Source organism: Pseudochaenichthys georgianus, chromosome 17 (assembly GCF_902827115.2).
Source record: "Pseudochaenichthys georgianus chromosome 17, fPseGeo1.2, whole genome shotgun sequence".
Taxonomy (NCBI): domain Eukaryota; kingdom Metazoa; phylum Chordata; class Actinopteri; order Perciformes; family Channichthyidae; genus Pseudochaenichthys; species Pseudochaenichthys georgianus.
This window is the reverse complement of record NC_047519.1, coordinates 34,111,636-34,137,674: the sequence shown is the minus strand read 5'-3', so window position 1 is coordinate 34,137,674 and position 26,039 is coordinate 34,111,636. Positions and strand designations below refer to the sequence as shown.

The 26,039-nt window shown below is 39.0% G+C and overlaps 5 protein-coding genes across 10 annotated transcripts in view; 3 read left to right on the top strand and 2 right to left on the bottom strand.

Annotated features, from left to right (window-relative positions):
* Positions 1 to 426: 426 nt before the first annotated feature.
* On the bottom strand, positions 427 to 4,470 carry LOC117462709 (uridylate-specific endoribonuclease C). Of its 2 annotated transcripts, none has more exons than XM_034104991.1 (7): positions 4,388 to 4,470; positions 3,409 to 3,508; positions 2,830 to 2,941; positions 2,628 to 2,749; positions 2,061 to 2,173; positions 1,319 to 1,472; positions 427 to 927 (listed from the first exon to the last, which is right to left on the bottom strand). In XM_034104991.1, exons 1-7 carry the CDS (start codon positions 4,396 to 4,398, stop codon positions 670 to 672), a joined length of 870 nt encoding a protein of 289 aa, XP_033960882.1. In that variant the 5' UTR covers positions 4,399 to 4,470; the 3' UTR covers positions 427 to 669. The 2 variants fall into 2 exon arrangements, with proteins under 2 accessions (XP_033960882.1, XP_033960881.1); XM_034104990.1 differs by having other exon boundaries at positions 4,373 to 4,446.
* Positions 4,471 to 4,924: 454 nt separating this feature from the next.
* pak1ip1 (PAK1 interacting protein 1) lies at positions 4,925 to 9,652 on the top strand. The gene is made up of 10 exons (XM_034104530.1): positions 4,925 to 5,250; positions 5,794 to 5,956; positions 6,286 to 6,406; positions 6,543 to 6,617; positions 6,834 to 6,886; positions 6,989 to 7,134; positions 8,029 to 8,126; positions 8,283 to 8,382; positions 8,868 to 8,997; positions 9,142 to 9,652. Exons 1-10 carry the CDS (start codon positions 5,173 to 5,175, stop codon positions 9,261 to 9,263), a joined length of 1,086 nt encoding a protein of 361 aa, XP_033960421.1. The 5' UTR covers positions 4,925 to 5,172; the 3' UTR covers positions 9,264 to 9,652.
* Positions 9,653 to 10,103: 451 nt separating this feature from the next.
* On the top strand, positions 10,104 to 11,345 carry LOC117462140 (transmembrane protein 14C-like). 2 transcript variants are annotated; one of them, XM_034104230.2, is made up of 5 exons: positions 10,104 to 10,187; positions 10,357 to 10,434; positions 10,858 to 10,959; positions 11,025 to 11,112; positions 11,257 to 11,345. In XM_034104230.2, exons 2-5 carry the CDS (start codon positions 10,359 to 10,361, stop codon positions 11,312 to 11,314), a joined length of 324 nt encoding a protein of 107 aa, XP_033960121.1. In that variant the 5' UTR covers positions 10,104 to 10,187; positions 10,357 to 10,358; the 3' UTR covers positions 11,315 to 11,345. The 2 variants fall into 2 exon arrangements, with proteins under 2 accessions (XP_033960121.1, XP_033960120.1); XM_034104229.2 differs by having other exon boundaries at positions 10,119 to 10,187; positions 10,354 to 10,434.
* On the bottom strand, positions 11,123 to 24,257 carry LOC117462138 (serine/threonine-protein kinase MAK-like). 4 transcript variants are annotated; one of them, XM_034104225.1, is made up of 17 exons: positions 24,209 to 24,257; positions 22,622 to 22,711; positions 21,181 to 21,319; positions 20,166 to 20,220; positions 19,513 to 19,634; positions 18,847 to 18,929; positions 18,268 to 18,400; positions 16,637 to 16,808; positions 16,025 to 16,192; positions 15,109 to 15,435; positions 14,843 to 15,024; positions 14,642 to 14,763; positions 14,148 to 14,258; positions 12,977 to 13,051; positions 12,709 to 12,825; positions 12,002 to 12,079; positions 11,123 to 11,912 (listed from the first exon to the last, which is right to left on the bottom strand). In XM_034104225.1, the coding sequence occupies exons 3-17, from the start codon at positions 21,279 to 21,281 to the stop codon at positions 11,767 to 11,769; spliced, it is 1,992 nt and encodes a 663-aa protein (XP_033960116.1). In that variant the 5' UTR covers positions 21,282 to 21,319; positions 22,622 to 22,711; positions 24,209 to 24,257; the 3' UTR covers positions 11,123 to 11,766. The 4 variants fall into 4 exon arrangements, with proteins under 4 accessions (XP_033960116.1, XP_033960115.1, XP_033960114.1 ...); XM_034104224.1 differs by lacking the exons at positions 18,847 to 18,929; positions 24,209 to 24,257 and adding exons at positions 19,272 to 19,351; positions 22,286 to 22,312 and having other exon boundaries at positions 21,181 to 21,583; positions 22,622 to 22,673; XM_034104223.1 differs by lacking the exon at positions 24,209 to 24,257 and adding an exon at positions 22,286 to 22,312 and having other exon boundaries at positions 21,181 to 21,583; positions 22,622 to 22,673.
* The window catches only part of LOC117462139 (guanine nucleotide-binding protein G(olf) subunit alpha), a 47,342-nt gene continuing 45,136 nt past the window's right edge, over positions 23,834 to 26,039 (top strand). The window contains exon 1 of the mRNA XM_034104227.1: positions 23,834 to 24,645. Coding sequence (XP_033960118.1) covers positions 24,141 to 24,645 — 505 coding nt within the window. The 5' untranslated portion in view covers positions 23,834 to 24,140. The remainder of the gene's footprint in view (positions 24,646 to 26,039) is intronic.

The following is a 26,039-nucleotide window of genomic DNA, read 5'->3' as shown; positions in this document are numbered from 1 at the left end:
CTTTCATGAAACAGTCCTGTGACATTATGGTTTGTATGTGTGAGAAAAATGTAATAAACTATAAGAGTTTAATAAAATAGTCTATATCTAAGAATTCCTCACTTTATTCTCAGATACGTGGCTTTATTATTAAAACTATTATTCGATTTTCCCAGTCAGAATTATTAGGATTGTGCCTCCAACAATTTTGAATGATCTGCTTAAACCCTTTTTCCACAGTCAGTTGATGCTGCCAGCTAACCAAGGCAGATCTGCCAAATATTTATTTTTGTGATACATTTTTGTCTTTTCAGAAATAATACTTAGATAGACATTGAGTCCAACATTTGGTGTTTCATCTTTCTAAATCTTTTGAACTATCTGGCCTAATTTCACAAACAGATGAGAAATAAAAACGCCAAAATGACTTTTTAGATAAAGAAACATTTATTCACTCCATGATAGCAAACAGACAAGGACATCTTAATACTTAACAAGCTTCATTATACCAATCCAGTTCAGAAGTGTTAGGAAAAATTAATAATTATAGAAAGTTAAAGCCTGGCGTTTAGTGCAAGAAGAATCTGGATTTGGCTTAGGGTTATACTTATAGGAATGAAAGTGTTACACAAACTGCTTAACATGAAAATGTGTTCATGAAAAGTCGCAGCCTAGCATGGAGCGATGTTACTAATCCCATTGGTTGCTGCTGAGCAGTTTGGGATACGACGTGCCGATGCATTGCCCGTTCCGATAGACGATGAGCTCCAGCAGGTACTCGTCCACCTTCACCTCCACAGACGTCCTCTTCTCCGTGGACATGAGGAAGATGATGGTGAAGAGAGCAAACTCAAACTCTGGACTGACGCCGATGAAGACGCCGCCGACGGGCTTCACCAAACCTTTCCAACTGAACTGCAGATTCAGGACGTGATCGTCCTCATCCGGCTGAAAAACAAGATCATTAAGAAATACATTACAGTTCAGTTCATCTTTTTTGTCCCACAAGGGGGTATTGGACTTGTTGAAGAGCACGATCAACAGAAAACCTCACATTTTTTCAAGTCATTAAAGTGTTTTCGTAGGGTGAGCAAAGAAAATGTCCTTCAAACTTAAGTATTTGTAAAAGGTGCATGTGTTAACATTTGACTTTTATGCTAATTAAGCATTGGAATTGGAAGAAATTAAAAAAAACATATTGAAGGAACACAGTACCTCTGACCTGAAGGGAGAAGATACAATCCCTCAAAGTATCCCTCAGAGTCTTAGCGATAAAAGATGTCTGACAGGTTTTTCTGTATCTTAATCATGCATATAACATACTGTAGTATCTTCTTACTGTGTTCTTGTTTGCTCTTGCTTTGTAGCCTTTGTAGTCCAGATGGTCGTGTTTCTCTTGCAGGTAGAACTGGACCCAGTTGTGCAGACCCAAGATCTCCCGGCCGAACTTGGTTTCTCCCACAAACACATGTTCAAATCCACAGGAATCCTTACTATAATGAAAACAAAAAAAGTCAAATATGGCTTTGTTAAGTCTCCATGTATCTGAGATCATGTTTAAATGTATGTCCTTATCTACTGGGTTTGTATTCCTGCAAAGCTGAAGCATAAATAGGTAACACCAGTGCTGGAATACAATTGAGAGCATTTACTGAAGTACTTAAGTCTTTTTATTTCCGCCACTAAGAACTTTTACTCCACTAATATTCAGAAGGGATGTTGCACATGTACTTCATCACATTCATCTGACAGCTTGAGTAACTTACGATACTCGCATAAAAACATAGAAAGACTTTCTATTATGTGATTTATAGTACCACCAGAAGGCTGAAGAATGGCTGAGCTTTTGTTTTAAAAAAGAAAGATTTGTCCACAATGAGTGCAATGTTTAATACTTTAAGTACATTTTCCAAGTACACTTGCTTTTACTGCAATAACCTTTTGTAGTGGAGTATTTCTACATTGAGATTGGAGTACTTTTACTTTACATCTACATAATGGCTCTGTGACTCTTCTCAAAGATGCAGTAAACATGTCATTATTGTAACATGTGGCTTCTGCACTCCCTCTGTGAGACTCACCCTCCGCTCCTGTCCCTGTGGTACAGTCTGAACCAGATGTCATACAGCTGTCTCTTGAACTGATCGCAGTCTGACGGGGACTGTCCTTTGTTGGACAGATATCCGTGAGCAAACTGTAAAGAAAAACAAACAATAAAAACATGTTTCAAGCTTTCAAGGACAAAATGGATCATGCGAAGGTAACTAAGACACATTTCAGTTTTTTATGTGACATTTTTTACCTAATTCAATTTGGATTATTTAAAGTAAGCTGTAGCTGATACTGTGGGTGCATATTTAGTTTCTTTAACATTGCCATCCGCATGCTTAAAGCCTTCAGTGTTTCCTCAAAAATGTATTATCAGAATAGTAGGAAAACCTTTTGGCAAAAAACAAACAACCCGGAGTTAAACAAACTGACTGGTTTAGCTTTTAACTAAATAAATGTGTCACACAGTGAAAAGCATGTAACTGGTCATTAAGCAACAGCTTGAAAAGCGTTTGCACATACAAAGGGGACATTCATTATTTGATCAGAGGTTTACAGAGTGCAAACTTCATGCTACCCTTTTCCTAAATCTACTGCACCTTCATGACAGCGGTCTCCATCATGGCGTCGATAAAGAGCTTGTTCTCTTTCAGCTCCTCTGAAGTCACTTCCTCTTGTACGCCTGTGGACATCTCATAATTGTCCAGCAGGTTGATGAAATCTGCATTAAAAAAAGACACATGCTCGTTTCAAAATTGCAGGTGGCAAAAGGGTAATGGAAAAACAGGAAGTGCTACTTACGTAAATATGTCTCGATACCCTTGAGTTTGTCTTCGTTGACGTAGGTGAAGAGAGGAGCTCTGGCCCGGTCCCTGGCGTAGTTACTGCCCTGAGCCACATAGCCTGCCTTCCCCTGAAGACAACACACCGACACAGAGATATGTTAACACGGACTCAGTTTGCATTCGGTGACACTTCACTGTGACTCCTATCTAGTTGGGGTTTGCATGTATTGCATGTATCTCTGACTGCATGGTTTGCATTGCAGATAAGTGAATATATGGTATTTGCAAGCAAGAAAAATAGATAAATAACATGAATTATTATGACAGGTATTTCATCAGGAGAAAATCAGGAGCCTTACATGAATGGTCATTTATCATGTTTTTCTCATTCTATAATAATACACAAATTATATACATGTAAAAAATAAACACAATGAAAAATATATAATTAAATATTTAATAAATATAAATAAATAGACTCTTTGTGCCCACCTGGATTAATACCGTTTTATATTTGTTTTTAGTTTTTTATATTCAGAAAAACAAGCTTAATTTATTTGTATAATTCTGGATAAAGGCAGAGATGGGATCTGACCTGGAGGGAGATGATGTAGTCCGTGCCCGGCCGGAGACGGTTTGTGTCGAGGGTCCAGAGCTGGTTCAGCACCTCGGTGAGCTCCCGGTCCGCCTGTTGACTGGGAGGAAACACCAATAAAACAGCAAATGATATGTAGATACAGCTAAATGACAATGGAAAAACTGTTGACTAAAATGTGAACATGATGTACGGATAATGAAACTGAATCTGAAATAAAAACTAAGTTAAAAAAAAAAAAACACCAAATTAAATAGAGAAGTAGACTAAACAGAAAAGGCACAATATAATAAGATTATTTACAGCATGAACACACACACATTTTAAAATCACATCAGAATACTAAAAGTTACATAATTTTCAAAATACACATCCTGTAACAGTTCTTAGGATTTAGCAGCCATGTATATCGTTTTAACGGCATATATATATTTCACGTATAGCACATATTGTAGTTGGATGGTATTTAACAGCAGCAAGTTACACCATTTACAAAATACACATCTTGTAACAGTTCTAAGGATTTAGCAGCCAGGTATATATTACACAGTTATTAACGGCATATATATATATTGCACAACATAGTTGGTTTAAATAAGTGGTTTTGAGTTGGTTACACGCCTTTTTTAGTATCATGTTAACTTCTGTTATCTGAAGGATTTCATCAACACAATCACATGATGATAAGGTTTGTAAACAACACTACTCGATTGTTTCACTGCAGTGGTCGTAAACACAGGACCTCTTTAATCGCGTAAGTCAACTAAAGGTTATTAAACACTCTAAAATGTTTAGCTTTTTGGAAACTGCAAATCTGTCTTGCAAAGGAAACGTTTAAAAACACTCGACAACTGGCTGAAGTTTCACCAATTATTAGCTGATGAGAACAAACATGCAAACAACATGAAAACCTCTAAAATACAAATTATTCTCTTGTATTTCTGTAAGACTTTTTGTTTGTTACCCAAAAAAAACGTACCTCCTTGCCATTTTCTCCGTTCAGTGCCAAGATGTAATGTAACAGTCCTGACAAGTTCCTCTTCATGCAGACAGTTATCTGAGATGATTATCATGACGTTTCTAAGGGAGCCAGCCAATTAAATAAACGCCCACATTCCCTCCCTTTTCTCATTAAAATAACGGAAGTCATCTTCTGGTAATGCATTAAAATAGAGTATCCGTTTCAATTGTTTTCTTTCTTAAACCAGTTAACAGCTAAGCGACTCTAATGCTTTTTAGGTTTCTTTTTAACATTACAACATTAACATTAATGTAATATAATGTAATGTAACAACACCGCCAGGTAGGTAGACGACCCCCAATTCCTTTATTATCTTTGTGAGTGTTCATGTTTTGAGAGATGTTGTGTAGGGACACACCCCCCTATCTCCAAAGTACGAAAAAAAGGTCATGTCATCCAATTATTTCAAATCAATCCTGCCTGCTCAGTCGTTTGAGCAGTCAACTGCGCTTGAACTTTTATTTTGAAATCCATACATGCAAAGTAAAAGGAAGTCGAATTACGCGCATGCGCAACAACCACACACGTTGTTTTGGAAGTTGTTAATGCAAAAAACGTAGCTACATATTTCCGTGTTTTAATAGTTTTACCAACTCTTTACGTGTTTTATCGTTGTTTCGCATGTGTTTCCTATTTTGGAGTATGATTACCTGTTATTAGCTGTTGCTAAAACTAGTTGACAGGGAAGCTGAAGTTTAAAGAAAGCTAACTAGCCTGATAGCTTAGCCCTGTGCAGCGACAGCATGGCAGCTGTACTGGGGCTGATAGCTGGGAGCTACGAGCAGGTCACCTTTGGGTACACAGTGAACACTGATGAACCAGTAAGTTACATTTATTTATTAGTAGTTAGTTATTTAGAAAAAAGGGTCTAAGCTGTAGTTTCTTAAAAACGTGTTTGTCGCTGTGATTGATGTGCAGTCCAACAGGGTAACACAACTTGTTTGTGATGCAATGAACATAGGATGTATTTTAAAGGAATGATGGACAGTCAATTAATAAGTTATCACATTAACAGACTTGGGTGTATATACAAAATACATTTCAAATGATCAATTACATTCAAAAGCACTATAAGAAACCATGGTTTAAATGGGACATTGTTTACTGTCCTTTAAATAAATAACTATGTATTTTTATTGTTAATTTTTAAAAGAAGAAATCTGACGAAAAAATAATACTTCTGCAGGTGAGGTAGAAACCCACTAAAAGCTTATTAAAGAAAAGAATATATAAATATCTTAAGAAATAAACGACAAAATGTCTAAACAAAGGAAGGAAAATAAAACACTTTATTACCAACAACAACAAATCTCCTTAAAATGTTGTATACCGTTGAAAACATGTATTTATTGTTTGTCCTGCAGGAGTGGACAGCGAAGGCAGAGTTCACTCATCACGCCCACACAGCGTCTATATCAGCCGCAGCAACCAGCGAGAGGTTTGTGGTCACAGGAAGCAAAGATGAGACCATCCAGCTGTACGACATGAAGAAGAAGATCGAACACGGAGCTCTGCTGCATCACGATGGTGAGACATCTTCAGGATATCATCTATTTAATGTCAAGTCATGAACACCAATTCTACCATGTGGAAGTAGTAGCTGTGGCTTAGTGGCATGGAGATCTCTGGTAAAGGTGTTGTAGCAAACTGCTTTTGTTTCTTGATTGGTAATGTTTAAATGGCTGTTGGGGCACTTTTATCCCGTTGGTGTGATAGACTTTGTTACATTTTCTATACTGCTAGCACATCAAGTTTAAATAATCATCAAATAATTGACCTTGTTTGCTTTTTACCAAGAAATGAAAAGACTCTAGCTTGATGTTTGCGCACCTGAGCTTAACTTCTCTGTCATGCAGGCACGATCTCTTGCCTGGAGTTTTACGGAACGTCTCATTTACTGAGCGGAGGAGAGGACGGACTCATCTGTGTTTGGGGCACGAAGAAGTGGGATTGTCTGAAATCCATCAAAGCTCACCAGTAAGCAGAGAGAGAGAGAGAGAGAGAGAGAGAGATGCTGCAGTAGCACTTGTAGCACGTGATAGTGGTGCCTTGGATTTGTATTGCCATGACGAGTCAAATGAACTCGCTTTATCTACCTGCTGTTTTCCCTCAGAGGTCAGGTCACGTCGCTGTCCGTCCATCCATCTGGAAAAATTGCACTTTCAGTCGGGACAGATAAAACTCTCAGGTAGAATCACCAAAAGACAATCGTATTCAATCGTTCTTTTATAGTTTTTATAATATTATCTTTTCAGTTAAATTGGGATAAGCATCTGTTGCTTGCTAATCTTTTTTTAAACCTATACAGATATGGTCTTGTAAATAGGAATAGCAGTATGTATTAAAAAGACAAATATATTAATATTTAAAGAAATAACTTTTGAATATTTGTATCCCTTTTTAGAACATGGAATCTTACAAACGGAAGATCGGCCTTCATCAAAAACATAAAACGGAGTAAGCCTCCCTTTAAATTCTCTAATTAAGGACTGTTCAAGTTCTTTAATGAATGTGTGATCAGTGTGTTTGAAATCAATTGTTCTTTTACACTTCTAACAGATGCACACATAGTCCGATGGTCTCCTGATGGGGACAAATATGTGGTCGTGGTGAACGACGAGGTGAACATCTACGACCTGGAGACCGCCTCTGTGACGGCAACCATTACAAACCCCAAGAGGATTTCATCTGTGAAGTTCTTAAATGTGAGTTATCTGACTAGAACAAATTACACTTCTAACAACATGTAATCATGGGGTGAGAGGTCGATGTGAAGGGGGAAAACAAGGTCTTTGTTTAAAGTAGACTGCGAGCACCGAGGAGCGAACACACACACACACACACACACACACACACACACACACACACACACACACACACACACACACACACACACACACACACACACACACACACACACACACACACACACTAATGATCCCCCTCATGGGGACCTCCAATTTGTCCCTATAATGGAGGCGAGTCCCCACACGTGACTATGTAAACAGATTTAGGTCCCACAAGTATAGTAATGCTAGTACACACACACACACACACACACACACACACACACACACACACACACACACACACACACACACACACCACAGGAGGTCTTTTCTTCCTATTGCCATCACACTTTATAACTCCTCCTCCTTCTGCAGGAAGGATAATTAAACTATAACACCATGTGCAATATTAGGTTAATCTCATAACATCTGCAGTTTTTATATTTAACCTAATTTTATTTAGTACGATGAGAAATTAGCTATTAGTTGTTTTTAGTATTTGATATTTAGTATTTTACTTGAATGTGCAATATGACTTGTCACCAAATGACTTGTCACTGTCACAGGCTGCTACCTATTCTCTACTGGGGCACTGTAATACGTTACTTTAAAACGTTGTATATTGAGCTATTGTATATTGCATACTTTTATTATGATGCATCTGTATTGTAATTTTGGAGCAACCTGGCAAAAATAATTTATTTCGGGATTAATAAAGTTCAATCTAGTCTTATTGTATTACATTGGACCTGGGAAATGACATGGTAATCCATACACGGTCAAACAGAAATCTTACTTTCATTTTTTCAGAACTCCATTCTTGCGGTTGCAGGAGACGATGAAAAAGTGAGGTTTTGTGACCTGGGAAAAGAGAAATGGGTGTGTGAGTTTAAGGCTCATGAAAACAGGTAATTTGAGTGTTTGTGTTCTTTACTTACTTTCCTTTCAGATCTATTTATTTAAAGTGTTTGCACCTGCATTTCTCTAAAACACATTTCTATAATGAAAGAGAATTGGACTTTGTAACTACAGAATATAATCCTATCAACATGTTGTGATTTCAGAGTGAAGGCGGTCGACAGCTTTGTGATGGAGGATCACTGCATACTGGTGACGGCTTCAAATGACGGATTCATCAAAATGTGGAAACTTTATCTGAAAGAGGCATGTCTTTAATTTGATTTATACATTTTTGATAACACATTTACTTGTAACTTCCACCAAATTCCTATTGAAAAACCATTTACCTTGCAGTGACACAAAAACAACATTCCCATAGTGTAACTACTTATAGGCATATACCTTCTTTGCGAAGCAGAATAAAGCGTTTTTTAAATCAAATAGTTAACATATATTTTCAAAATAAAAACAAGAATATGCAAAATGGCACTGTCGTTCCCTGCTGAGCTGTTTCTTAACCTACCAATGTCTTTTTTAGAGAGTTGGTTGTAGCCATTACATTTTTAATTAAACAATACACTTCCATTTGCCTTCTCAGAGATAACCAGTAACAAATAAATCAATTAAAAACAGCCACTAGGTTTTATTTTATCCTCTTAACATTTGATGCATCAAAGCCCATGGCCCACCTCTCCTTTCTTCACTAAATCCTAAACTCCTGCCTCCTTTGTACTCCTGCTGTCCATCAGGAGCTGGAGTCTCCCACTCTGCTCATGGAAGTGAACACAACGGCCCGCCTGACGTGCCTCGCTGTGTGGAAACCTTCGTCTGTGCAGCCGCCCGCTGAGGAACCAGCCGCTCCGACCACGACACCTCAAGGTCCTGCAAACACCGAGTCATGTCTCACTTCTTCTTATTAAATAGATTTGAGCTAGAGATATTAGAGGGTATAGCTGATTGTATTAGTTTGTACATTCTATGTAACATACTCTGTTCTTATAATCTGTTTGCTTTGGTCCACAGAACTGATTCAGGAGCTTTCAAAGACGAAGAGAGTCCGAATTGCAGCAGAAGAAGTTATTCTAGAAGACGAGAGCAAACCCAAGAAGAAGAAAAAGGGCGGTGGAAAAAAACCTACAGAATAATTAAACCTGTTTTGTTATTCATGGACTGTTTTATATATTTGTGTCACATATGCAAGTGCTCTTTGCTGTTGCTCCAGGTTTTGTGAACAGATTTTGTGAATATATATATATATATATATATATTCCTTTCCTGTCAACAATGAAAATAGGAACAATACGAGGGAAAATTAGATAATCAACAATAAAACATGTTTTATAATCCTCAGAATTGTTTTCTTTGGCAATGCTCTTGTTTCCCATAGTGATGGGATAAAGTGCATTTAAGAGATATGTTGGCTGTTTTTGTGGCAACACAGCACAAGTCTATTTTGGAGTCATTGCTTTCTGTCTATGGCAAGGTTTAAGACTGATGATGTTTCAATAAAAAACAATGAAGTCTTACCTTTTCAGATTGGGCCTGTGTCCTGTTTTTTCTGAGTGCCAGAACATACGAGTTCTATCTATAGGCTGAGAGCTATTGGATGTGCAGCTCTGGAAAAAATAGAGACCACTCCAACATGTTTTTAAATCTCAATCTCTGCATGTATGGCAGCCACTTTATTCCAGTGTCTGTTGAATTCCAACAAAGAGAAATGTTGTCAGTAGCTAATAGAATAAAATAAAACAATTTACTCAAACGCATACCTAGAGTAAACCCAGAGAAACTAGATAATTTTGCATTCGTCTCTTACATTTTTCCAGAGCTGTATATGCTTTCAGTTTCCCAATGAGTGTATGTCATTGAAGAGGGTTGCGTTTACATATGTTTCTGGTTTTAAATGGTTTCATTATTTCACATTATAATCTGGAAAGCTCTTTGAAGTGAAGGACAATTTAATAATCATCGCATACTTTTACTTTGAAATGACACCGGAAGTGACACAATCACGGTAACATTAGGAAGTGGCTGGGTGCCAAACAAACGGGGATAGTTTTAAAGTATAGGTAAGACATGTTAATATTCTTTTTTAATGTATGTTTTGAGGGACATTTTGACAATAAAATGAATTCGCAAATTATTTGTCGCTTTAATAAACGTGTTACTGTTATTACATTCGGATTCAATGCTGCTAAATCCAACATTTCCTCATAAACTTTACTACCACACCAGCAGACATGGCTGTGGACTGGATTGGGTTCATCTATGCTGCTCTGGTGACAACAGGAGGACTCATAGGTTACTTTAAAGCAGGTAGGAGACCATGCCGATCATTAACTACATGCACATTTAGTTAAAAGCACGTTTTAAACCTATTTTTATTTATTTTTAACGTAGATGGACAGTTTGAAACTACTCTTCCCTAACTGATTCATAATTATTATTTATATTTTTAATTGAATTAGAACACAGATGTAGGTCAACCATGACTGACATTTATCTCGACCTTTTTATGTTTTTGTTTTGTGCTGTGATTTCAACCATTTGTCTTATCCTATGAGGGAGAGGGATACAAACAAATTGACAACCTGCCTACCTGTCTTGACCTTTATATATACAGGCTATGGTCTTGACGCTGTATGTGTTGTTTAAGAAAAAGGAAAATAAAGTTTAAAAAAACCTATTTGATTTCAAGTTTATTTCACCCTTTCAAAATAAACCCCGTTTCCTCCACAGGCAGCGGGGCCTCTCTGTCTGCAGGGCTGCTGTTCGGTCTGCTGGCTGCTGTCGGTGCTTTTCTGGCATCTCAAAACCCAAAGAATGTCTGGCTTTCTCTCGGTGAGCAAGTTTGAATTTGTTAAAGTATAATTGCAGCTTTCACAAACACATCTGTTTCCCTGCAGGCACCTCTGGGACTCTGGCGGTGGTGATGGGACTGAGGTTTCTCAACTCCTGGAAGTTCATGCCAGCTGGTTTAATGACTTTAGCAAGGTGAGACAGAATCACTTGTTATCAGATTTTAATTTCCATCACAGATAATAATCATTCATATACATTTTGCTTTAGTTTTGTCATACACACATACATTACTTTTCATTTTTAACCATATATTCTGTTGTAAATGTTTATTTTCAGTGGACTGATGCTGGTGAAGATCATCGCTGGCATGCAAAAGAAACCACATAAATCTTAAAAATATGTACAGATGTTTTTTCAGTGTGTCAATGCATGTTTACATTACAATTAATAATTTGTGTTTCCACATACTGTACATTCACAAACATTCCCTTGTTTACTATTACATTCTGGTTCTGTATAAAACATGTGATATAAAATGTGACTTTATAAGATAAGGTACGAGAAAGAAAATACATTTGTATACAGAAAAGTAATGTTTTTATCTTTAAAAATATATCTGCTGTTGTAAAATAAAAAACTTTAATACAATATAACGACTTCATTGTCTATTATTTAAATAAAATACTGACTAGGAGTTATGGGACACATGTACGACACTGAACAATATTTTTTAACGTGGCAACTGTAACAGACTAGCAGGAAACACTTCTCCGTTAGAGTATTTCCTGGCTCTAGTGCAGTGGGAACGGGTCTCATGAGTCTTTAGTGGTGCAGAGTGGACTGGTGCTACTGGTTTCCTTTGTATTTGGCGGTCCAGTCGACCCTTCCGTGCACCGGCTGCAGGGTCGAGCTCCTCGGTAAAGAGCTCCACCCTGAGGCGCTGGGTCCAGAGATCGGAGGATTCAGAGATCGGCTCCTCCACCCTTCGTGCTCTGGTAGATCGTCATGAGAGAGGGGAAACGTTTAGGCCTATTCCGGGGAAGCAACATCAAACTGCACACATTTTAGGTTTTTTTTTTACCTTCGTTTGAGGGTAGTAGTTTATTTAAGGAGGTCTTGTTCTTGGATGATTTGATTTTGGACTCAACTCTTAGATCCACTACAAGATTTACAAAAAGAAAGTGGGCAAATATTCAGGTTAAAAGAATGGCAGCGATACGAAATCAAAAAGTGCGTAACATGAGCTTTTTAAAATGGTGGATAGAATTTGAAATGCATATTTTCCATTTTTTTTTAAAACACATAATGTACGTTCTCTTCAGTCAGAATATGTAAAGAAATAATAGACAACTTCCCACAATATAATGGAAGTGGACCACAGACACTGGAAACTGATAATTTATATTATAGACCTGCAAATCAGTTTCTAGATCAAGCGATTTATCTTTTTTTTTAAATTATATATTATATTTGTATTCTATTTTACCTAACTATCATTATTATACTTTGTACAAATGTGTGCATGTATGTCTTTATATTAACTCTTCAATATTACTATAAGACAATTGATACAAATACAAATGAACACATTCTTCAGGGCTGGAAAACTTTAAATCTTCCTTAGTCACCGACTATCTTCTTAGACATCTTTAAGGACTATGTTCTGACTCCAGGGGGCGCTTTGCCCAGCTATGACGGAAGAGCAAGAGTGTACACGTAAGGAAACTGCTCTCGAAAGAAAAACAATGACGCTTCCAGTTATTTCTAGTTATTAAAGGAAGCACTCACGGGCAGAGCTGCCTCCTATGGGGGCCAGCGTGATCCTCTGTCTCGCTGATCCTGGTTCAGCCTTCTGAAAAGGGGGCATCTGTGTCTGGTTCGGGTTCTTGTTGCTCAGGAAGGAGTCTGTAAGGACAAGAATCACATCACTAACTGACGACCTGCTTCAAGTCTAATATAATCCACTGCTGATGTTATTACTGGCTTTAATATTGGGATTTCAACAATGTCAATCATTTCTTAATAACAGCAAAGTAGAGTAGCTCTGAACAGATACCTTTAGAAAGATCGCGATCCTCCAGAGTCTTTTCTTTAAGAGGCTGCTGATCTGCTAGTCTAGGAAGACTATTGTCTAAAACCCACAGCACAACATAGAGAGAAGAGAAGAAGGATTAAACCCGATAAATAAAATAGGAAATCTCAACTGTACCTATTTATATGTTGCATTTACAGGGCTGTACATCATAATGGATCCAAATCTGAGGCCATGGTTCTCAGCAGGAAACCGATGGACTGTCCACTCCAAGTAGGGAATGAGTCCTTACCCCAAGTGAAGGAGTTCAAGTATCTCGGGGTCTTGTTCTCGAGTGAGGGAACAATGGAGCGTGAGATGGGCCGGAGAATCGGAGCAGCGGGAGTGGTACTGCAGTCGCTTTACCGCACCGTTGTGACGAAAAGGGAGCTGAGCCAGAAGGCAAAGCTCTCTGTCTGCCGGGCCATTTTCGTTCCTACCCTCACCTATGGTCATGAAGGATGGGTCATGACCCAAAGAACGAGATCGCGGATACAAGCGGCCGAGATGGGTTTTCTCCGCCGGGTGGCTGGTGTCTCCCTTAGAGATAAGGTGAAAAGTTCGGTCATCAGGGAGGGACTCGGAGTTGAGCCGCTCCTCCTTCGCGTCGAAAGGAGCCAGTTGAGGTGGTTCGGGCACCTAGTTAGGATGCCACCTGGGCGCCTCCCTAGGGAGGTGTTCCAGGCACGTCCAGCTGGGAAGAGACCAAGGGGTAGACCTAGGACCAAGTGGAGGGATTATATCTCTTTGCTGGCCTGGGAGCGCCTTGGGACCCCCCAGTCAGAGCTGGTTGATGTCGCCAGGGAAAGGAACGTTTGGGGATCTCCGCTGGAACTGCTACCCCCGCGACCCGACCACGGACAAGCGGGAGAAGATGGATGGATGGATGGATAATAGAACGCTGCACAGCTTTTTGGTTGGCCAATTTTTGAACGATTTCTCCAGAGCGTTTATAAAGTTAACATTTATTGAAAAAGGATGAATGTTATTGTTTCCAGATTACATGTTTTTACAAAAGAATTCTGCTTCAATCTTTACTTTCAAAAACAAAAATTGTTATTCCCCTCAAAAAGCTGAGTTTGCCGCACCGGCGCACAGGCAAGAGATGATTTAAAACCAGGTTATCATTTCATTTGTGTTCCGAAGTCTTTCTTACCTTTATTTAGAGGAAACCCTGGCGTCTTTTCTCTGGTTAAACCCGAGGCGCCCCACAGGTTTCTGCCGGTCACCGGGCTTTCTGCTAAAGAGCTGTTCTTTGGATTTATGCCTAAAAAGGACAACAACTGAGTGAACTCCTGAGCCCACACAACAAGTTACAATTTAAGCAATGATACATTTGGTCTGTTGGGTATTTGTCTCTTTCTGCATTTAGGCTCATTCGTGCATTATTTTTTAAACTTCTTATTTTTTCACAGACACAACATAAATAGGACATACATGGAGATGCTTACATAACTGCACCTGTTGCACATCAGGGTTAATCATTCATGCCCTCCTTGGACACCAAAAGGACATTTCTTGATGCTATTGATTTTCATATTGTGCAAACACTATCAACACATTACATTATCACTCCCCCTCATCAACAAAATGGTCGCACAATACCTGCATTATTAATTTAATGAATTCCCTTAGATCTCTTTTCCTCACCGGGCAGATATCTGGACTGGCGGAGGTAGTGCTGCTTGGCGGACAGCGTGGAGGATTCAGCTCGGTTCAGCCCGCTGTTGCTCGGCAGCTTTCGTTCTGCTTTGTTCTGCGACTCTGCCAATCTAGACACACAAATATCACATTATTGTATTTTTTCACAACAGTAATGAAAACTTTTACATGAAAATAAGGAGGTCTAACCGACAGCTGGGCCCCCCTGCTGCCCCGTCCTTCAGAGAGCTGATGGTGGGCTTTTTGGAGATGGAGACTCCGGCGTCTGCCTCCTCTCCGTCGTCCCAGCTGTCCTCAGATCTGTTAGACGCCAGTCCCCAGCGTCTGCGTCCCGTCCTCACTGCACTCATGCTGTTCTCTGCTCCTGTAGGCTTTGAAGTAAAGAAGAAATAAGTTCCAAAGCTTCAAGAAGATCTACTTTTTACAGTCAGAAGCTGCAGTTTGTTGATACCTACAGCCTGATAGCTCATTGGTTGCCTGCTTTTCACCAGGCTGAGGGGTTCCTGCTGTCCCTGTGTCAGCGTGGAAGAACACATCCTTTGTTTTGGGTTTTGCTCCATGTTGTTCTGAGGGAGAAGTATCTGCTGAAGAGGCCGGTGCACAGACTGGCTGCATCTCTGGGTGCTACTCTGCTCCAAGGACTCCAGGTCCGTCTTACAGAAGGACAGAGGCTTTGTTCCTGAAGACGCCTCGTACATCTTTGGCTGAGCCTTGTGCTGCTCCGAGTTCTTCAGAGGAGCACCGAGCGCCGGGCTGACGTGGAAGTATGGATACCGTAGAGCCTGGAACACAGGGAAGATAATCCTCAATTACATCTGTGCTCATGTTTATTTTAGTAAGTAAGAAGCTCACAACATTGCATAAGGAAGCAAATTAATTATAGAAAAAGAAAAATGTGATACATTAAATACAAAAATGTAGGCTTTTCAAAATAAAAGCCCAGACAAGCACATGAAAATAAAGCAATGGATTTGTGTTTAAAGGACATGTGATTGATTTTTAAGATATACAGTATATAGTAAAGTACTAATGAGACAAACCATAATTGCATATTTCTAACACTGAAATGTAAAACGTACACAAATAAATATTTGGAGCACTGAACTACTTTTATACTATTTGTAATTTTCAAGCTATTAGTTATTGGAATAAGGTCAATGGACGTGCATTGCTGCAGCTGTACACACAGTTTGGTTGTACAGCAGGTAAAGGTAAGCTCATTGATTCCCACTTTGAGTATCTAAAAACAGATACTCAAAGGTGCTCAAGATAAAAGTATTCACCAAACACGGTTGAATCAAAATGAGAGGGTTGTCTTCACTGTATGTTTCTTTTAAGTCTACGTTCAAACTTAAAGGGTTTTCAAAGTACCTGAACAGCACTCGGTCTCTTCTCAGGGTCCCACTGCAGCATGTCTCTCATCAGTGTGATCGCCTCGCTGCTGGCGTTTGGGATCAGAGATCTGAGGCTGGTGGGGACGCACTTTGGGAAGCGGAAGTTCATCGAGGTGGCAAGCTTGACGCCCTCAGGCCAGTCTGGCTGATGTGGAGAGAGACAAGAAAGCAACTGTGAGTCACAAGAACTTCACAACAAAAGAAATTAAAATACTAGTAGCGGACAAAAATCCTGACAAAATGATCAAATGCACTGTTGAGAAAACCTCTGAAATATTTGATAAATTGAAATCAGTAATGTAGATTTAATAAGTTAGAGGGTAAAATCCCTTTGCAGCCTTTAAAACCAGATTTTCTGCACATTAGGATATGAAATGACAAGAGACAGACAATATCTAGTCACATACTAAAATGTTGATAACATGTTCATACGTTGCCCATTCTGACTATAGATCTGTCGGTCAGAGCTAATAATATAGAAACTAGAAACAGCTGTTTGATGTTTGCGTCAGAGAAGGGCAGAAGTTTTAATTTCAGAGGTTGGTGCACCAGCAGCACCAACATGTGACTTTGTGCTGAGATGGCTCACCTTCTTCAGCGTTCCCAGCACCTGGCAGATCTTGAAGATCTCGTCCACCTCGCTGTTTCCAGGGAACAGAGGTCTGAGAGTGTACAGCTCCGCCATGATGCATCCCACCGCCCAGATGTCGATGGGTGAGCTGTAGCAGTTAGACTTTAGCAGAACCTCCGGGGCCCGGTACCTGTCAGAACCAAGCAGATTTACTCATGGTGACTTCACTCTAGTTTGGCTTTAATTCCTGTTTGGTCCTTTTTCCAAGGAGGTCACTGTTTTTATTTGGTTTCTTTGTCTAGATTACATACAAACTAATGACTGTCATTACATTCAGTGGAAGGGTGTAGCATGGGCAAGGGAACAGGAGGATACACTAATGATCTTTCACTTTTGTAAACATTGCAAAAAAGGGCATTTGGTCTTGGCAGGCGTGTGTTCTCTCTCCAAGTGCCCTTCTAGTTTAATTTATGTTCTACTTTACTGCAGTACTTTTTGTCATTAAATTAACTACATTTCCCTACAGGGTCCATTTTATTTCATCTTACCTTTAGAACAATAAATGGTTGTGTCTCTTCTATCTAACGAGAGCTACAGCTTAGTTGCAAAAGAGCATATCTTCTCACTTTCCCCAAGTGGTATGTAATCATGTAAATAGTATTATTAATTGTAATAGTATTCCTTTTCTTTTTCCTTCACTATATCTGTAAAGCGTCTTTGAGCACCTGTAAAAGCGCTAACAAATTAAATCTATTATTATTATTATTATTATTAGTAGTATTAGTATTGGTTGTTGTGTAGGAATGACCTGTACTTTTTTTTTTACATTTTTTAATTTTTAGTCAATTTATTGAACATGTCAGAAGCAAAACATACAACAACAATAATAATATATATATTCTTTTTCTTTCTTTTCTCACTCATAATAATTACCGTACTTTTCGGACTATAAACCGCGACTTTTTCCCCCATTTTGTTTGTACAGCTAACGGCCACTAGGGAACCTCCTAAATCTATGGATTTCACAGGTAAAAATAACCACCTTAACGCTATGGGCTCTATGACCGGTCCGCGCCCGCCACCTTTAAGCGGCGGGATCCAGCAGGAAAAGCTGGAGGCCGGAAAAGAGTGAGACAGGTAGCGCGCCAAAGTGAAAGTGGAACCGAGAGACAGAACGAGAGCAAGACAGACGGACAATTTAGCTGCTGCGGCTTATATGCAGGTGCGCGTTATAGTCCGAAAAGTACGGTATAACAAAGTACAACAAATAAATAAATAAAAGTAATTCTCAAATAGTCTCTGTCATGTTCAACAGATGAAGCTTAAAAAAAAGCTTTTCTGGTCCATACATTTTCCTTATAAATAAAATCTGAGGTCATCAGCGACATGTTTGTCTTGTTTGTTTTTTACAAATCAATCAGAAAGAAATTACTTTTACAATTACAAGACATAACAGATGGGATTGTCCAGGTCCTGTTCATAACCATTCATGATTTGGCTCCTAAATAATACTTTCAGTTTAGATAGACTTGTACAATAAGTGCATCGTTACAGTTATTCCACAGACCGACACCTTTTGATGAGATGAAATGTACTTTGTTCGTACTGTACACTGCCCTGATATCCTCGTGGAGATAAATGAGTCTCACCATCTTGTGGACACATAGTCAGTGTAAGGTGGCTGTGAGCGGATCTCTCTGGCTAGTCCAAAGTCAGCGATCTTCACCAGCTCTGGGCCCATGCAGAGCAAGTTCTCCGGCTTCATGTCCCGATGGAAATACCCTGAAAAACATCAAGAGAGTCACATGGTCTGATGTTTGTATTGTTCTCTCAAACTAAATAGTTATTGCCACCAAGTTTCTACCACGATTACAACCACTTGTATTACTAATAATACACAATCCACTATTTATTAAAATCACAATTTGATCCATTTTTGATTGATGTAAATGTGAACTATATCTAGATTCAAACAGAGTTAAAACATGTCTGACCAAAAGAAAGATGTTTTAACCGGACACAGACAAGCAAGCCTTGAACAGGGTTTGTACAAAGTCTTGTTTTGTTTCAAGATTACTAATATGCTTACATGTTTCTGATATTTCTTGTAAAATGCTTGATTTTCATCCCAATCTGGTGGTTTCTCTACACAATCCCACTGTTTGGTTGCTATAGGTGAAATGTACGAACCCTGTTGGAAAGGGAAAGCGAAATCAGAAGGCTCTTACCGTGCTTGTGCACAAAAGCTAAGCCAGACAAAACTTGGAACAAAATGTTCCTTATCTCACTTTCAGAAAACATCGTATCTTCCCTGGCGGCGGCAAAAGAGGTAAAAGACAAGAAAACAGAAAAAAGAGGGGGTAAAGATAAAAACACTACGCAAACAATCAAGTGGGGGAAACACCAGCTCACAGTAGCACTGAAGACAGTGTTGAAGGAAGAGAGGAAACGTGTTCATCTTTGGTACCACTCACACCTCCTCTCCTCAAGGGAGAGAAGTGAGTCATTTTTCAACACATCACAGTTTTAAATGATGTTTTCGGTTTACTCAATTATGAAGCATTTATACCAGGACAGTGCTGACAGCTTGATCATACAGACACAACAGGAAGTACTCAGTGTATACTCAAAGGCTTTGCTGTAAGTCACCTACCATGTTTATGAATAAAGGACAGTCCCTGTAATATCTGAAATGTCATGTTTCTGACGAGTGACTCAGGGAACAACTTGTTTCTGAAAAAATCAAGACCGACACATGATGACTCAAGCTGACCCAAATCATTCTCACATTCCCAATGGTGACAACAAAACCCACTGCAAAATGATATGACAAAAAGAACACAGCTGGTAAATGTCTGAAATAAAGCCGTTGCTGTAAGAGGAATTCTTCTTACCTTTCTTTCATGAGCTGATAGAGGTTTTCTTTCATATACTCAAAGACAAAGTAGAGGTGGTCGTTTTCTCTGATCACTTCCCTCAGTTTCACCACATTGGCATGGTTCAGCTTCTTCAGTGACTGAAAACACCAGCGTTACATTATTTAAAATAGTCAATAATTAGTCAAATAGCTCATTGTGTAGGGACATTTCTCAAATGCCTGAACATAGTGTTTGAAATGTGATATAACATTCATCTCCAAACTAAAACAAAACATGCCCAAAGAATTTAGATTTTTTTTTTTTTCATATAGTCTCAGGTAATGTAGTTGATGATCAGGGAATGCAAGAGAAAGAGAACATTTTAAAATGGATATTTGTTGTGTTTTCATTTTCAAACAAGTTATGACAAAACCTAGCCTCATAACAAATTCTCATTTAAAACTTCAATAATAAATGAATACACCTATTTATGTAGTTTCAAACCATATTGATTGGACATTTAAATATCAATCACAACTTGGAAATACATTTTGCTGTCCTATTAATAACTTTACTTGATTATTTGAATGTTGCAAAAACAAGCAGAAAACTTGCTTAATATAATAATTACTGACCCGCTGTTGTATCAACTATATTTTTTGTCTACACTAGAATATAATTACTCTCACCTTAACCTCTCTTAGACTCAAGCACTCATCCCACGAATAAAACTTCCTCTTCATTCTGTTAGGGGTGAAAACAGATATATTAATTCAAGACTTCTTTCCAGGGTATGAAATGGCTTCCTTTATGGTGACTATAGGCTCCAAACAAATGTTTTATCAGCCATAATAGTAGTACAAATAGCATCCTGTCAACATCACTATATTTAAACGTTTGAACTTTGCATGGAAATGTTTCACGTGTGTAACCTGTTTGAACCTTTCCCCTTCTTCCCTCTCATACTCCAGGAGCAACACTACGCGGTGTACTTTCACTTCTTTGATGGTCATCAGCAGTGTCAGCTTGCACTATAACCTTACATTTACAAACAGTGCTTGAAGGAGCCTCGTGAAACATTCATTATTCATTTCTTGCCAGAGATCTTAAACAGCTCATCATTCAAATGTAGTGAACTGTCAAAAAAGGACGTCATGACAACAAAACCTAGGATAATAATAATATTTATAGTAATACTAATACTACAGTGTCTGTGCATCTTCACAATACGCCTTAAACTTGTCATTCCAGAAGCTTATTTACCTTAAATTCCTACACACTCAAGATTCAAAGGCTTTTTTTTCATGTAGCCTACAGTACATGATATCTATGATGTAGTGTTGGCAATACAATCTTAAGCCCCAGGCTAGTCCAACAGCAACATCAAATATACTCAACATAAAAAAGAAAAAGAGATAAATAAAATGACGCAATAGACACAATGGTGCAAGTAAGTTGCATGAATACGAATACAAACAGATTAAGATGTAAAACAGAAACAGAATGCAAAATCAAATACTATATTGAATACAAATGGTGTATAAAATATATAATCACATGATGCAGACAAATGCAAAACGTAACTTTTTTTTTTTTTTGAGGACACAACTCGTTAGGGTCTAGATTCTTGAAGCACTCTGAAGCAGTCTCTCAGAGTTTAATCAGCTTAATGCTCCGAGACAAAACCACCCAGTTTGCACTGACCTCTTAATGGCCACCATCTCCCCCGTGTCGTTGCTCTTCCCCAGGAGCACGCTGCCATACGTGCCGTCCCCCAGCTGCCTCAGCGTGGTGTAGCGGTTCATCGTCCACAGAGAGCCCTGCCTCTCCTTCAGCGAGGAGCCTGGACAGTCCCACACAGGCCAACAGTTGGTCATCGTAAGCACAGTAACATCCCTCCACAGATCAACAGACACCTATGCTACTCTGAGGCAACTCAAAGACTCAGCAATAAAACACGAGTGCTCATCCATTACCTTTCTCTCTGCAGGTGGGTGATTAAGGAAGGTGGAGGTTTACCTGGCGAGGGCGAGTGGAAAAGTGACACTGCCGGCTGCATGTGTCTCACCTATCCTGAGCTAAGCCTTGACGGCAGACAGAGGAAGGGCTGCGAGGGGATTAGAGCTGACATGTGATTAAGTGCCAGGTAACAGGCTCACAAGAGAGCACTCATCAAGTCCACTTCAAAATAGGAGTAGGACACTAGTGACACATTTTGTCAATGGTGGAAGAAATAGTTAGATATTTTACTTAGCTCAAAGTAGAAAGGTATCAAAGCATACTAAGTAAAAATAAGTGTCATACTTGTCCAGCGTAGTGCTACAAGTCTGCATTAATTTGAGTAAAAAGTTCACATTACATGGAAGCTATTGAAATGATCAAAACGTTTTTAATTAAAAAGGTGCTATTTTTTCATTAAAAATATGTATATTAAATATAATGTACACTCAAATCCAATACAAATAGATGTGTCCAACTTGCCTATTATAGATATACAATATACAATCTCCTACTTGTAGTAATACAATGTAATATGACATGTAAGCTATTGAAAGCTGAACAAATCTTCTATTAAAAATATTCATGACTATCAGGACACACCAGTAATAAAAAAACATTTGCTACAGAAGACACATTTATTATATTTTGTAAGCATAATTTGTACTTTTTATTTATTTTTGCTTAACGTCCAAGCAAACACGTTGAAATGTTAATAAATGTGGTTTGTGTCATATAAATGGTTATTTATTGATGGTCCCTAAGTGGACACTGGGCTAACCTAATTATACTGTAGTTACTGAATAAATACCTTAACATGTTGTTGTTTTTCTCTCTCCTTTCAAAACAAAATGAAGTTGATTGATAATATATACCAGTACATCACAAGCTACAAAACGTTGAATTCTAAACCATTAAAATCACGGTGTCTGAAAACGTTATCATGTAGCATCATGTGGCTAGTTAGCAAACAACAAGCAGGCCTGCATAAGAGTAGCCTAGGACTGAAGCTAAAGAGCTAAATAAGCTAACATTAAACGACTGACAAGCCTTGATGTTCAGCCATTATATCTTACAGACACGTCATGTTGGTGTTGCTGTTTTAACCAAATATTTAAAACTTTAAACTTAACTAAAACTGACGTACCATGGGAGGCATTTCCGTGCTGATGGAGGTGATGAAGAGATGCTGCTAGCTTTGTCGGAGCAGTTTCCTGTCTCCTAGGCAACGCAGAGACTTCCACAATAAAAGGAAATACAAATAATACTTATATTATCTACAAAAGTGTGCACTGTGATGGACCTGAAATAGTATGAAGTATATTAAATAACATTAAAATACAATCAAATACAATTATCTGTATATTGTTTTTTGTTTTTAACAGCTGTTTTGGTGTTTTTGCAATGACGTCAGTTGCCAGTTTTTCTTTAGGTCTGATGTTAGTGTATCAAAAGCAATATTGACCTTGTTACTATAATACACATTTACTCACCAGAGATATTCTATTGTTTAACTTTTATGTTACAATATAGTGCTCCATCTGGTGGTTCTTTTTTAAACCTGCATCTGATTGTGACATTGGTCCTTGTAATCCTTGTAACCTACCTTTTTTAGACCCCTTAGTAATTAGATCTTATTAAAATATCATTGTTTTGTAAAGCAGTCACAGTGTATGTGAGCAGACTGCTGTTGGGAGGCTGAACAAAGAAAATCAACAAAAATACTATATATTTAAATGTAATATAAGTGGGGTTTTCTGCATTTTCTTTGCAAAATGATAAAACAGCTTATGTTATTGCTAAGACCACATGAGAACGACCCACAGCCCCTTAAAAATATCCCAGGACCCCAATTTGAAGACCAGATATATCATCCACATAATAGTGTTTTTATAGCGGCACTTGACCTGCTTTGAGGCTAAAAATAGGCCTATTATATTTAGATGTTGGTAAATAACACTTGGATTATGGGAATGTAGGAAACAACTCGCATGGATAAGAATAACATAATGAAAAAGCTCATACAAAAAAACAATATATATAAGCGATTAAACGTTAAAAGGTCTAATTGACACAATAATGCCTTGATTATTGTAATGATATTTAGAATTCTAAATATTATCTTGAATACATTCAAATATTAGAACATATTTAAAGAGCATGACTGTGCGTAAACAGTGATACAAAATAGATCATGTTCACTCTCTATCGGGCAGGAGGTGTCTTTAGGTATGCAGGCATGCGATGTGAGGAATGAAAATCATGACCAGCATTCTCTAAATGGCCATACTGTAGTACCGTGACGCGCCGTGCATTGCACCTAACAACTGTGCAGTCAGATTGTTGACTGTCTGCGCAGCGGATAGTCGCGATTTTTTCCAAGGTTGTGCTTTTGGTTACTTACGGTAAGATGGACCCGCAGTGTCCACTAAAGGATCAGGTGATCCACTAACTACGAAGCAAAGGCTGACTGGGGAAAATGCAAAATGACATATAGCAAATGTCGGAGCATAATTCATTCACATTTTCGGCTCAATTTCGGACTTAAATCGCACCGCTGGAGCTCCAATGTGACGATGGCTCGCTAGGGCTGCTGGCGCAACTGCGATTTTTTTGATATTTTAATTTATGAAAAATCACATTCACAGACAAATATTGGTTTCAACATGGGGCTGTGCTACAGTTTGCGTCCCCGGCTCTTCGGGGACCTGAGCGGCTCTATCTCCAACGCTACCTCGGACTCGGACCAGCCTCCGGACGCCGCCGCCGTGCCGACCCGCGCCGGTGGAGCTCGCCCGGAGGACACCGGGGGATGCGGGGAGACCTCAGCGCTGCGCGGCCCGGTGCGCCCCGGGGACCCGGCCAGGCTCCCGGAGCAACGCCGTGGAGACACCGGTACCGACGGTGTGCTCATACAGAACGGAGGCGGCGGAGGAGGAGGCGGTGGTGGTGGCGGTGGGGGAGGCAGCGGGAAGGGGACAGGGAAGGACCGTGGCCGACGCTTACAGCTGCTGCAAAAGACTAGCACCCAAAAGCAGAAAAACTGGGACAAATTGCTGGTGGAGGAGAAGGAGGCCGAGAAGGAGGCGAAGAAAGTCAGTAAGAATATTGACAGGGCGCTGAAGGAGCTCAAACGGGAGTACAAACAGACGCATCGGCTGCTGCTGCTCGGTAGGTGCCTCTCTGTTGTTGGACCACCAAGCTGTTTTATTATTAGAAACAAAAACGGACTGGCCTTTCCAAAAATTATGTCACTACTCTGGCGAGGCCTTATTGCCACCACATCTGTTGGCTGGGTGAAGACTACCCCCTGCGGCTGGCAGTGACAGATGAGGAAGATGTCTCTGGGTCTGCTGTCCTCTTACTGTTTATCATGATATTATGAGGAAAAGCCAATTAATAATGTTGTAGGACATCAGAAGGGACCAGTAGCTAAACACAGGTTTACAGAAAACACCTAGCATGTGGCTATTGGGCAATGCCTACCCTGAGAAAAGTAGTGTACAGTAGCCTGTATGACATATGACAAATACCCTGTCGAAATACAAGTGTAATGTAATATAATAGTGTAGTCCAAACATATGCAGAGAGTCCACTTAGTTTTGGTGTATTGGGCCATATTTACTCTGAGTGTATAGCATAGCATAGCATAGTAGGCTATAGTAGAGATTATTGACTCAGATATAGCATTTTGAAATAGATTGATAATGTAGTATAATAGAGTAGTGGCTTGTAATGTTGTGTAGTGTCATTGAGAGGTGGATTTAGTAAACACATGTGTAGAGAGACCATTTTTGTTGTCTTTTGGGACATATTTAGTAGTATATTATAGTATAGTCGAGATTATTTGACTTCAGATGAGAAATACCCTTTTGAAATATAGTATTATAGAGTTTAGTGGCTTGTAATGTTGTGCAGTGTCATTGAGAGGTGGCTTAAGTATACAGGTATTAAGGGAAACTTATCCTGTTAAATATTACTCTGAACATTTGTATTATATAGTAGGCCTAAAGTGTTGTGGCCTGTAGCAGTGTTGTAGAGTATTGTAGAAAATATCACTTAGTTGTCTTTAGTATTCAAATAGAGGGAGCACTTAGCTGCCTATTTGGCCATGTTTACACTGATGATGAGTATAGTAGAATAAGATAGTGTTGTCTATAGTATATGACAACAACAGATGAGAAATAGCCTTATGAAATAGATGCATACTATATTATAATGGACTGTAGTGGCTTGCAATTTTGTGAAGTGTCATTAAGAGGTGGGTTTAGTAAACAAACATAAAGGGAGACAACTTGTCCTTTTTAGTTTTAACCCTGGAAGTAAGGATTCGGCTTATAGTATACAATACAGGACTACAAAACTCATTGTGGGCTATACCATAGTTGAGTGTTGTATAGTTTTAAAGTGGGTATCATTTAGTTGGCTAAAGTATACCAATATGAAGGTTAGACCACTTAGCTTTTGCCTATGTTTACTTTGAAAAAATCAAAAGTATAGTATTTCAGATGAAAATAGCGTGTAGTTCAGTTTGACAAGACTGCCGTCAATCTGGTAGTAGAGAT

Bases quoted from the DNA above. Each gene is read 5' to 3' on its own strand.
- LOC117462709 (XM_034104990.1), bottom strand. From the start codon at position 4,398: ATGGCAAGGAGGTACGTTTTTTTTGG. The intron at 3,509-4,372 runs GTAACAAACAAA...GTTTCCTCCCAG, and splicing joins AGGAGGTACGTTTTTTTTGG to TCAACAGGCGGACCGGGAGC. The intron at 1,473-2,060 runs GTGAGTCTCACA...TTTTCATTATAG, and splicing joins CACAGGGACAGGAGCGGAGG to TAAGGATTCCTGTGGATTTG.
- pak1ip1 (XM_034104530.1), top strand. From the start codon at position 5,173: ATGGCAGCTGTACTGGGGCTGATAGCTGGGAGCTACGAGCAGGTCACC. The intron at 6,407-6,542 runs GTAAGCAGAGAG...GTTTTCCCTCAG, and splicing joins AAATCCATCAAAGCTCACCA to AGGTCAGGTCACGTCGCTGT. The intron at 8,383-8,867 runs GCATGTCTTTAA...GCTGTCCATCAG, and splicing joins GGAAACTTTATCTGAAAGAG to GAGCTGGAGTCTCCCACTCT.
- LOC117462140 (XM_034104230.2), top strand. From the start codon at position 10,359: ATGGCTGTGGACTGGATTGGGTTCATCTATGCTGCTCTGGTGACAACA. The intron at 10,435-10,857 runs GTAGGAGACCAT...TTTCCTCCACAG, and splicing joins CATAGGTTACTTTAAAGCAG to GCAGCGGGGCCTCTCTGTCT. The intron at 10,960-11,024 runs GTGAGCAAGTTT...GTTTCCCTGCAG, and splicing joins GAATGTCTGGCTTTCTCTCG to GCACCTCTGGGACTCTGGCG.
- LOC117462138 (XM_034104223.1), bottom strand. From the start codon at position 21,353: ATGACCAACTGTTGGCCTGTGTGGGACTGTCCAGGCTCCTCGCTGAAG. The intron at 15,436-16,024 runs GTACTTTGAAAA...CCTGTGTTCCAG, and splicing joins AGAGACCGAGTGCTGTTCAG to GCTCTACGGTATCCATACTT. The intron at 12,080-12,708 runs GTGAGTGCTTCC...TAAATCTTGTAG, and splicing joins CATAGGAGGCAGCTCTGCCC to TGGATCTAAGAGTTGAGTCC.